The sequence below is a fragment of the Falco punctatus genome (genome assembly GCF_963210335.1).
Source record: "Falco punctatus genome assembly, chromosome: 5".
NCBI classification, from domain to species: domain Eukaryota; kingdom Metazoa; phylum Chordata; class Aves; order Falconiformes; family Falconidae; genus Falco; species Falco punctatus.
This window is the reverse complement of record NC_137584.1, coordinates 13,120,621-13,133,041: the sequence shown is the minus strand read 5'-3', so window position 1 is coordinate 13,133,041 and position 12,421 is coordinate 13,120,621. Positions and strand designations below refer to the sequence as shown.

Sequence of the window (12,421 nt, the reverse complement as noted above, 5' to 3'; positions counted from 1 at the left end):
ACTTGATTTCTGAAGCTGTAGCTTACTGAATGTGTCAGGGCTGTGCCAACTCTGTAATTTCTGATTCTTAGGGCAGTGACTTGACTTTCCAAAGGGTGTGCTGCAGCAGGCTGGCATCCCCCAGGCTGGCAGGAATACTGTGGCAGTGTCCTGTGTGCTCTGTATATGCCGTCCATATACGTGTACATGTGCTCTAGGTAACAGAGTGTGAGCATGGCAGGTGTGGTTGCCAGCCGAGGACCAGGAGCTGCTCTCTTGACAGGTCAGTAGTTGGTTATGATCCTGCTTGCCTGGGCAGTGTTAGGGTGGTGGGGGTAATCTGTGGTGCGAAATACTTCCAAGTCAGGAATACAAACTTTGGAAAATTGTTTTAAAAGACGTTTCAATATGAAACACTGATTTAAATGGTTATTTGTATTAAAAATAAGTGTTTTAAATAGAACACTTTCCTCATTAAATCCTCTCATTTCTAAGATTAATAGGAGGCCTTTGTGACGTTTTGGGGAACAAATCCCCAAAAGCCATTTGTGATCTCCTTTTTCTCTTGCTGTTACTTTACATGAAGAATCATCAACTAATCTATGTATGTAACTTCACAGTGATCTAAATCTTATATTTTGTTTAATAACTTAGCATTTGCATTATACCAAACATTAGATGATGATGATAAAATGATTAATTTGAAAAAAAACCCCTTACCTTCTTACAATCTTCTTCAGTCAAAAGTCAGACGTTAAGTAATTTGCTGTTTGTTAATAAGGCCAAATAATTTCAATCCTTTGTCACCTTACAAGACAGCTTGTGCCAACTGGCTATTAGACAAGAAAAAGGCCATTCATCTCAAAAATAAACTGCCGTTACCTGTGTATTTCCAATTGTTGTAACTAATCAGTCCTCTGATTTACAAACTCCATTTGTTCATATTCCTAACTTAGTTTCCTGTGTGAAGTTTTTGATGTTTGAAATGTTGTATGACTTGAATATAGTCCAGAATTAAAGTAGTTATCAAGCCAGGCACTTAATTTTGTGGCTTAAACATAGAACTGAAAGAACGTTCATGCCACTGTACTTCCTTTCTAGTTAAGGTTTTATACAGCTCTTGAAATAGGGGTGCTGTCTTTAATTTCTTTGAAACATTTTAAACAATTGTTGGTCCTGTTGAAGCAGATGGATCAGTGAGCCGAAGGAATAATTGAAACTGGTTGATACATATTTGTGTCTCTCTTCTAGAGGCAGGACAGGTTGTGCAGGGGGAAGAGTTTCATTCAGAGTACTTCTACACAGCCTCTTCAGAGTTATGAATAGGACTGAGCTTAATGGATTTGTTAATGACTCATGAAAAATGGTTATCTAGACAGAAAAGACAAACTTAGAGGGATTCTGTCCCTGAAACACTATACCACTTACCAGACACTGGCTAAAAATAGTCAAGTGATGCTTCTAAGTTTTGTCTTTCCACTGTCCTTGCAATATACCTTGACCCCCACAAATTGCAGTTGTTATGGAGCTGGGCTGTTTCATTGCTTGTATTGTCTGCCTTCAGTGCAATGTTATGCTGTTGAGTTCAATTTTATTTAAAACTATTAAAACAGCCCCTCTTGTTTGAACCTCCCTTCTGGTTTTTTTTAATACGACAAATCTGAAGTTCTCAAATTCTGGCCTTGACTATCACAGGCTTACTAAGCCAGCTACAAGAGACTTCTGAAGATGTCTTCTAAGATCTTTTAAAGATGTGTTTAAGCTATGACCTTTTGTCTTTGTTTATATAGAACAGTATTTTGTTGCATACTTAGACTGTGATATCTGAAAAGCATGCAAAGACTGCGCTTGCATGGTTTTCCTAGTCATAGGGTATAGTGGTAAAGCAAGGAAGCCTTTTCTACTGTAGAGGAAAAGAAATCAAGCTTAATGTGGGGAAGTAGATGTGACACAAGAACGTGCTTCAGGCTGTTTGTTCTGCTTAATCAGAAACTAATTCAGTGGATCAAGTGATGGGTAAACAGTCCCATATCAGTAGTCTCTGAAGGTTCAAAGACCTTGAATAACATTTTATTTGAGAATAAAGATTCTTGTACCTTGGTTCTTGCAGTTACCTTTGCTTGAAGATCTTTATGTAAGATCTTTCATTCTTTCTAAAATTTGTTCTTTAATTCACAATGTCTGATGCAGAGGACATGATTAGCATTGCAATTAAGCTTTTTGTGTTGTGGGGTTTGTGTGTGTTTTCTTGGATTTTTTTCCTCTTTTTTTTTTTCTTTTTTTTTTTCCTTTCTGTCTGCTGAGAGACTGTGGATCAAAAATGGTTGGAGATAGTGGATGTGATTCTACCTTTTGGGGGGAGAAATAAGCAGCCTCCAGTGAGGTTAGTAAGAGGGGTCTTTGAAGAAGCAGGATTAGACTGAAAATGGATTCTAATAACTGTATTGGTTTTGAGCCTTGACTTAATCGCTGTCTCTAGTATGCTATGTTTCAAGGAGGGAATCTCGGAGGAGTGACTATAGTTTCGCCTTGTTCTTTATTCTTCCCTGAGGAGCTGCTGGAGGAGGGACAGTTTTGTGTTACTTAGCTCTTCTTGTGTTGAATTACACAGAATACAACCGCTGCTTTCTGGGTTTCTTTCTCTGTATCTGATATGTGAGTGCTTTCTTCTGTTCATGATCTTTATCTGTATCCCATCTTGAAGAAATTACAGATGTTCCTGCAAAATATTTGTTGATAACCTGGTTGAAATATGGAGTAGCAGAACATTTGTGTAATATGAACTGGGGGAGTAACACAGAGAGAGTGAGCACTGCATGGGGCGTGCTTGCGCTGATGCAGCCATTGAGACTTACTGGTCTTTGACCAGAAAGTGATAGTTTTTAGGAAGTGGCTAGCAACGAGTCAGGGCGAGGCAGAAAAGATGTGTGGGCTTTCTTGCAGTTAATGCCCTGTTCCACAAGATGGAGCCAGTTATTTGAAAAAAAGTCTCTCAACCAGCAGCAGAATTTGGAGACGGAGGAAAAAGCAAGTGACTTCACTGTGGCCACTTTTATGGTCAAAAGACAGGTGAGCTGCAGCTGAGGGCAAGGACGAATTGTAGTCTGCCATAAGTATTTGAAGATGTTGACCCAAGATAAGTTTGCTGCAGACTGTATTGAAATGCAAAGCAGTAGTGCTCTGTTATATGTAATACTTGGTTTCCTTCCTTGTAGAATTGCTAATTGGCAACTGCAAGAATGCAGAGTGGAAACTAACTTTGGTTTTATGTGCATCTCATACAAACCTTATTTAAACTTAAGCTTGACAAGCTTTCTTCATTGATAACTTTTGTCTCAAATTTTGTAGTCTCCTGGGTAACTGGGTTTATGCACGTAGCATAAAGGGTTCAGAGTAGTTTGCCGAGATGTAAACCAGTCACCCATCCCTTTGACAGCAAATATAAAATTGAAGGGCTGTGTACTTGTTCGTTTTGCCCCAGTTCTGACCTCTGTTTGCTCTCTGTAAATTGAGATGTTTAGTAAGTGTGGGCAGCACTTGTGTTGCAGCAAAAGAAGTATTTCAGTATTAACCTTGCAGTTACATTAAGCTGAACACATGGTAGTGGACTGATGGAGGGAAGGAAACTCTCAGTTATTGCAGTAAGGGAGGCAACCATCATCATTCTCCTATTTTGTAGTCATACGTGCGGTAATCTTATACTTGCTCCATTGTGGGCATCTCCCAGTTATGTCATATCCCAGTACTTTTGTTTCCTTTTACCTCTTTTTATTTTGTTCTGGTCTCTGCTGCCTTTTTTTTGTTTTTAACTTGTTTGTGTGACAGTTGGTCCTACTCCTGCCCAATCTTGTCTGTTAGCGTATAACCTTTCTCACTGATTTCTTACTGCAGGTAGAAGCAGAGGATGGAGAGTTGATTGAGGTGTTTAAAGCAGTTACAGGATTTTTATACAAACTAATCATAGCACTGAAGCAGTGTTTCACACTGTATTGACTGCTTGTATTGATATACAGTTAGTATACAAGGCTTCCACGTTTTTTGTAATACAGATGAAGTGCTTTTCCCTCAGCATTTTAAATGAGCAGTATCATGTAAGCCTTGTTCTGGACCCAATACAGTACTATGCATCTGCTGATGCAAAATAAAAACCGAGCAGTTTGGAATAAAACTTAAACCTTGGACTTCTAAAAACTAATGTGCTTTGTCTTGTGTTTCCTTTGGAAATGCACTATACCAGCATTATCATTCCTGTCATCATTCTTGCCCGAAGATCTGTATCAGCTGTACCTACAAAAAGTTGGTTGTATCAGCTATAATTACATTAGTGGGGTGTGTCAGCAATCTGTGAATGTTCATTGCAGCTTCTTCAGTCAGCTTTCTAATGTAACGGAGTGGAAGAACACATGGTCCTAATTGAATGAGTTACAGGGGTGGATATATATATATGGGAAGAAAGGGATATATGGGAGTATATGCACACACATCAAGCATGTGCAAGGTACTAGTCTGGTTTAAATAATATGGAGGAGAAATATCCCATAAAAAATAATATCTTGAAGAAGGGACAGTGTGGGGGGAAATTTTTGAAATGTGTTGGGACAAAAGCTTTTGCCTCGCTGGAGAATATGTAAAAATGATGCTTTTTTCACAAAATTCACACTTTGAATTTGCATTTTAGAATAAAAGAATGTCATGTCAAGATGGATAACCTTTGCAGCAATTTAAAAAATGGTTTGAAATAAACTTATGTGAAGATTTGTTTCTAAAATTATGTAAATTACTTTCAAGCTCTTTATTGCTTAATTTTTAAACAACTGAAGTAATTCTTTGAGATGTTCTCAGTTTTTTAGTAGCTGTAGATATTTCTGCAAGTAGGGAGGATGTTGGGTCTGTACAGTAACTATACTGGCATGGAAGTCTACTGTAACTGGAAAAAACTCTCCAGATTGGTTCTTAAATTCACAAGTTATCTAGCAATTCTAAAAACTTAAAGACATGTCAGAAGACACAACATTTCCTGCTTACATATTTTTTTCATTCTTAGTCTAGATGGTCTCAAGTAAAGGACTCCATAAATACTCTAAACACATAGATGCACAGGAACAGCAGTATTTGCTAATGGAATTCTAGCTTCTAATCAAAACTTGATGTACAATTCCTAACACAAACTAATGTAGTAGCAGGCATGGTGGGTTGATCCTGGCGAGTAGGTGAACACCCACCCTATGTCTTGCACGGTTCCTTCTCCTGTGGAGTGGGGAGAAAGTAGGAGAGTGGAAAGACTTGTAGCTTGAGATTGTGACAGTTTAATAAGGAGAGCAAAAGCTGTGCACGTGAGTGAGGCAAAAAGAGAATTTCATTCGCTGCTTCCCATCAGCAGGCAGATGTCCAGCTACATCCTGGAGAGCAGGGTCTCGGCATGCGTAACAGTTGTTTGGGAAGGCAGACACCATAACCACAAACGCCCCCGCTTCTTCCTCCTTCTTTCCCCCAGCTTTTGTTCCTGAGCACGATGTCCCTTTGGTCAGTTGGGGTCCACTGTGCCTGACTTGGTCCCCTCCCAGCCCCTTCTCCACCGCCTGCCTACTGTGTGGGGGTAGAAGGAAGGCTTTGACTCTCTGCAGACACTGTCCAGCCGTAGCTAAACCATTGGTGTTACCAGCACTGTTTTAGTCACAAATTCAAAGCACAACTCCATACGTGCTGCTATGAAGCAAGTTAATGCCATCCCAGCCAGGCCCAGTGCAGCAGGAAATGTCCCCTGGTATTCTCCATTTAACATGTACTAGCCAAGGCTCCAGATTAATTTGTGTGAAGCCATTTGACGGCTCAGATCCATCTTTCTACTTAGCTCTTACAAGAAGTTTGCACTTGTGCTGGGTTTAAATTCAAATCAAAACGTAGTCATTGCTTTTTATGAAGGTTACCAAATTAAAGTTGCCAGTAAGATTAAATATGCGCAATGTACCTCGTGGATTTTTATTCAGGGTTAGTTATTGTGTAAAGGTTACTTCAATTGTTAATGTCAGGCCATCCTAAGGAATGTTGTCACATGTTCACAAGAGCGACCTAATGCATTCAAAAATCTTGTCTTGACAATTCCTCTGGAAAATAGCACGCACACCTTCACAGCTGACCTTACCTAACTACCTATTAAGAACTGAAAAGGAAATTTAACCAGTAGAAAAATACAGAAAAGAAATAAAATATTTAGATTGAAGAAAATAAATTAGATTCTCATCTTGGAAGCAGCAGTCTGGTTTAGGATTGCTGATTCTTTTTCCCCTTGTTTCAGCCAGGTAGCGTTTCAGGGACTTCACAGTATCCCAGTATAACCGTTGGTCATTTTCAGAACAGTACCAAGTCCTACAGCTTTTTTCCTTAAATTGACTTCAGAAAAGGATGAAAGAGGCTGAAAATATTTTTAAGCAGTTAAAAATACCTTAAAGTACTGAAGACATTGTTTGAAGTATATTTTTATGTCAGTGGTGCATTGATAAGTGGTACAGCAAGCTGGTGAAGTGCAGCTCGGCTCTTCTTGTAAAATCTTTTAGTAAAAAGTTTGTATTAAAATGGCTTTCAAAAGAATAAAATTAAATTGTGTTAAAACTTATGTCAAATAGTATTTCATGTTAATGTTGTCTTATTGGAGTTGGTATAATGCAGTTCTTGATAGGTAAGATAGCATTGCTGCTGACATACAAAGGTGTTTTAAATAGCATGAAATAGTAGTCATCAAGATTCTTAATGTCCAGTCTTCATTTCTGAAGCCAAATGTCTCTCTTCTTAATTAGCTAGCAAGATACATACAGTAGATAAAGTAGGTTACTTTTGTAAATTTTGTTGAAGAAACCCAAATCTTTAAGGTATCTTTAAGGATTCAGTGAGAAGAAACCTGTGAGTATTTCCATTAAGTGCAAAATACTTCCTATGTACAGAAATAAGGATTCTGACTTTATACAGAATTGAGATAACTGTAAATTGTTTATTGAATCAGTCCAAATAACTGTTAAACATTTCTCACACAGGAAGGTTTATGGACTTCAAGCTTTAGTTGACTGGTTAAGTCAAGCACAGCTGGTTTGATGCCCACAGAGAAAACATTATTTTGTAACTTCTTTTGACTACTGCTTAACTGTGGCTATGATTAATCTGTATTAATTAAAAACATTAGTCATTTGAAATGTTCAATATTGCATATTGTCATTAGTCTGAAATACATTCAGAGATTACATATGAACATTTTTGTTTGGACTCAGGTTTGTCTGTTATTCTGTTGCTTAATTTGTTACTTTATTGCTTAAATATATTTGATTTCCCTAAGTTACTTCAGGAGTAAGTACAAACTAATGAAATCTGAGCATCTGGGAAAATGCAAGACTGCTCTTTTCCAGGAGAAAACCAGCTAATTGACAAGTTGTGTTACGGTCTTGTTAATAAAAAATTAAGTTAAAATGTTAAACTACGATATTAATGATCTGATCTGTCTTTTCATTTATTAAGAGAGACTTTAGTCATGTCAAGCCCTCATTCTGGTCTTTTCTCATTAACATAGAACTTGCTTGTCTACGATATCATAGCTAAGGAAGAACCTGAAAAATAGGAAACTCATGTGATGTCTAGCTCTATAAAAACTGTTGCAGTAAAAAGTTTATAGTGACTGTAAACACCGTATAGGATAACGTGAACAGCACATAGGTGCAACAGATAAACACCTTCTGTCCCTATAATGCGATCAAAACCGACCTTCCTCTTTGGAAGGCACATCCCTGGGTTATACCTTGGAGGAAAAAACCTGGAGAAGCTGTTGGACACTTCTTGCTTTGCCTTACCTTTTTGTTTATAAACCACTATGGGTACATGAAGCAATTGCATAAGCTGTGTTGCCCATCTACAGTGAAGTGGCTAAGAAGGTTTTTTTATGAAGTTTCTTCTGGTATACTGCTTTAGCTGAAACTTGCTATGTTCAGGCAAATGGCCTGCAAAGCTCTACCCTGGAGTACTAAAAGTAAAGTCGTATAAATTTTAAGTGGGATCTTCCTGTAATAATAATATAGGTCTACACAGACTGTAAGGACAGGGTATTTTGTGTTTGTAGTGTTTTATAAGGGAAAATAAAAAGGCAGATTAACAGGTTTGCTAGTTGTTGAACTATTTAAGACACACATTGTAAAAAGCTTGACTGGTTTGATCTTACCTGACAAGTAGTAGTTTTAATGTAGAAGTGCCCTGTGGGAAATTATGCGTTAGTTTCAATGAGTAACTGTTAGATCTCTCGACGCCTGAAATCCGATTCTATGATGGTAACACTTAATTTTGAAAACTGCCAGTCATCTTAATCATTTTGGTTTTAAAGGTCGACTAATGGATGTAGGTCACTTGACTTTTTGAGATCTTGAATGTGAGAAATTAAAAGCAAGGTGGCTACCTTAAATATAGCCAATATTTCCACTAGTAAGAGGAAGGCTTCTTGCAACAAATTTGGGGACCTGTGAATGTATCTTGGGATTTTTGAATACCAGCTCAAAAGAATGGAGTCTTAACTGAAAGGATTTCTCCCAACTTGCTTGTTTTGGCCTTTTGCTGAACAGTGCTGCATGCTATCAGGGATTTTTTTTTTAATTTTTATATTTTTATGTTCTGCCCCCTGCAGATGAGTGGGCTGTGGGTGAGTGGGCAAGAAAGCTGGGACTGTTGCTGACTCTAACTGACCATTCCCCACCGTATGATTATGCTCAGCAATAAATGCTCAAGGAAAGGAAGAAGAAAGGACATTCTTGGTTATGGCGGTGTCTTCCAAAGCAAGTCTTGTGTGTGCTGAGGCCCGGCTTTCTAGGAAGTGGCTGGATACCTGCCTGCCAATGGGAAGTAGTGAAGAAATATATTTATTTTTTTTTGCTTGTGTGCAGTTATTGCTTCACTTAGTAAAACTGTTCTTATCTCAGTCTGCACGTCATCTCACTTTCCTTCTGTTTTCTCTCTGTCCTGCAGGAGAGTGAGTGAGCAGCTCTGTGGGTGCTTGACTGTGGTCAACCCAACACAGTTCTAAGCTAAAGATCAGGAGAAGGAGGCATAAAATTCTTTTCTAGGCCACAGGAATGTGTACGATTTATTAATATTGAAATGCAAACTGTTACAGTTGCATAAGTGGTCTAGGTCCGCATCTTATCATACAAAAGTGGAAGTTAATTGCTTGAAATGTTTTCCAACTCTTCAGTGTGCCTTCTTGCTTGTGATGATCAATGACTTAATCTCTGAGCTCTTTAGAGCTCCGAATCAGATGGGCTTTAAAGCAGTGCCTTAAACATTGGTGGTGTATAGGGCTGAAATAAAATAATATAAATGTTTGAGACTGTTCAGTAACTTCAAGTCAGACATGCCAAGTGTCACTGGGAGTTCAGGCCAGCATATTCTAGGTCTCTCTGAACATGCCAACACAGCTGAGAAACAATGGAAAGGTTCATAAATCGACCTGATTCTGTGAGAAAATTCATTGGGCTGTGAATGGCAACTGATACTGTAGCGTAGGAATCGAGGGTACTGAATGGGTTCAGTTTTCCACTGTTCTTAGTCGTGGACATTTTCATGAGCTAGTTTTGCAGATCTGTGTATTATTCCCTAGGAGCTTGCATGCTACTGTTGTAAAGTCTGTGCTGTATGAGGTACTAAAGGATTTGTTGCATTAATATAAGATTGCCCTGCATTTAATTCCAAGTTCAGATACGTGTCTTGGGATGCTTTTAATTGGAGAAAAGGGGGCAACTTCTACTGATTTCTGCTGATGCTTGCATCTTATGTGTAGCCACAAGGATTATTCAAGATGTAAGCAAAACTTTGTTGTTACTAGTAAGCCAAGTTTGTAAAGTTTGTTTGGGGTTCTTTTTTCTCATGTGCAGGGGAGGGCTGTGTACAACACCGTATGACTTCCTAGCTTAATCTGGCTAACTCGAATGTTATGTGGCATCACTTAGAAGTAGAAAGCTGCAGATAAAATTACTAACAATGGAGATTGTTAGAAGTAATAGATACCCCAGAGTAACAGTTGTGAGCCTTTATCCATACTTGTTTATTCCTGTTGTCAGTATAGAACTATGCTAAAGAAATTCTTCACAGTATATGGAATTTTGAAAATAATTGATTTCTGTATTCCCTTTAGGTCCAAGATGGGCCTCTTGGAACACCGGTGTTTTTATTTGCATCAGATGTGCTGGAATACATCGAAATCTTGGGGTCCATATATCAAGGGTCAAGTCTGTCAACTTGGACCAATGGACACCAGAACAAATACAGGTAAAATACCTTAAAATATGTTTCTAATTTGAAAGGAATGCCAGGAGTCCTTCTGAAAGGATTTGAATGTATCATGATGCCCCAACTTAAATGTTTTACAATTAAAGTAGTTTTAATGTGTTATATTTCTACTGTAATGAGTTTAAATTCTGAAAACTCACTTCAGAAATTGGTTTGGCTATCTTTTCTGTATCATTTTAGCTATATTGTACCTTACATGGGGACTCTGAAAGCTGCTGCTTTGTTATGTCTGTAGCAAATGTGTTGTAAGCCTTTTCCTTTTTAGTAGGGGGATAGTAAGGTAAGGTTCACACATTTGTCTCATTGTTGATTACATTCTTTTGGTGTACCAAGACCTCACTATTCGAAGTCTGCTCCAGTCTGAAGCCTCTTTATGCTGCCAGACACATTTTCTTACCTTTGTTCCTTTTGGTCTGAACAGCCATCCTAAAAGATGAAAGCTTATCTTTCGCTGGATGGGTTAGTTTATGCAGTAAACAGTGTCTGTGTTGTTAGCTTTTGTCCAGCAAGTCTTGGCAGCAGCCCTCCTGTGCCATGGGAGCATCTCCTGAGACATATGACAGCAGGGAGGTCTCCAAGTTAAAAACTTGATGTCATTTAAGCATACCAGTAGCATTCTGACTGTTTCAGGATTTAAAATATTAATGGACATGAACTAACAGTTTTCTACCGCTTTTCCTTAGTGCATGCAGGAAATGGGAAATACTAAAGCAAGACTACTCTATGAAGCTAATCTACCAGAGAACTTCCGAAGACCTCAAACAGATCAGTATCCTTTTTGGTTTAGCTTTCACATTGAAATGATGTTTAATGCGATTTAGATGGTATGACTGTTCCAAGGAACTGCTGCGTTTGGCAACTCACCTTATTTATTTCATTGATATTGTTGTACAAGATATGACAGTGGAAGTTGGGAACCGTTCAGAAAAGGTTTAAATTACTTCAGTTATAGCAAATCTACTTCATAATGAGATTTGGCAAGCCCCATTTATTTTTGCTTTCAGAAGAGGTGACTTCATAAATTTCCTGTATGTAGGAAGTTAGAGTGATACTAGGAAGCTCTTGAATATTCTGTCTGTATCTTGAGTAACTGCCAGCTGAAGTTAGAAACATTTGAACAGGAAATAATGAGCTGAATGGTGAAGTAAAATGAGCCATTGGATCCTACTCAAGTGAAGTATGGATTCCTTTCTCTAGATTAGGTACTCTGTAATTTTTTTGAGTTGGAGTGTGTACGTTCTTTGAAGTGTGTGAGCACAGATGAGTAGCATGAGAATATCTAAATTAACCAAACCTCCCTAATGGCCACCACTTGTGTTGCTGTGTGGTTATTACCATATACCTGGAAGGGAAGGTTGGAAGAAAAATTGTCACCAATAAATAACTTTCCTTAATACCTTATTTGAATGTACTGAATCATTAGGATAATGTATAATGGCATTAATTTAGATTTGTATTGGCTCCTCATACAGTGAAGTTACTCCACAGGTAGGATTTGCTTCACCTGATCTTACTGGAAGTCTTTAACTATAATGAGATCCTAAACAACTACTGTTAAGTGAGCTGAATCTTTCCTTACCTCTTTTAGCTTGAAGATGATACAAGCTATGGAGGCTGCTAAACAGACTTAGTTGTAACTGGATCTGAATTTTCTTCTTCTATGTCAGAAAGTGATATTGGTCCTTCTGTTTATTAGATAGTATGCTTGATATGCTCTGCGCAGAAGTTTTTTTTTTTTTAAGGGTTAGCCTCCTCATTACAAAATGCACTTGAGCAAAAAATATATGTTTTTTCATATTGCAGTAGCTTTAAGATAAACATACTATTTTCTTATGCATATGTAACTGTAGTATTCCAGCTGTAATATTCTAGAACTTTTTCAGCCATAAGACTGAAATACTTTGACTAAAACTTATTCAAAAATAGGTCTTGAAGATGTATCTTTTGTTCTTCCTGCAGCTAACTTGAATTCACTGGTGTTATTGCAGGAGAAGCAATAAAGCTTTACTATAAGCTTTTTTTGCCAGATCAGACCAAACTCTGCATTTTTAGACTTTCAAAATAATCACTTTGATACTGTATATTTTGAAATAATTATATAGCCTTTTAAACAGTTGTCGGTTTCTAAGTC

The 12,421-nt window shown here is 37.9% G+C and overlaps 1 protein-coding gene across 5 annotated transcripts in view; it reads left to right on the top strand.

Annotated features, from left to right (window-relative positions):
• Positions 1 to 12,421, top strand: part of SMAP1 (small ArfGAP 1) — a 95,899-nt gene that overhangs the window by 16,337 nt on the left and 67,141 nt on the right. For all 5 annotated transcript variants that reach the window (XM_080388777.1, XM_080388776.1, XM_080388775.1 and 2 more), the window contains exons 2-3: positions 10,136 to 10,269; positions 10,974 to 11,059. In XM_080388777.1, coding sequence (XP_080244903.1) covers positions 10,136 to 10,269; positions 10,974 to 11,059 — 220 coding nt within the window. The remainder of the gene's footprint in view (positions 1 to 10,135; positions 10,270 to 10,973; positions 11,060 to 12,421) is intronic.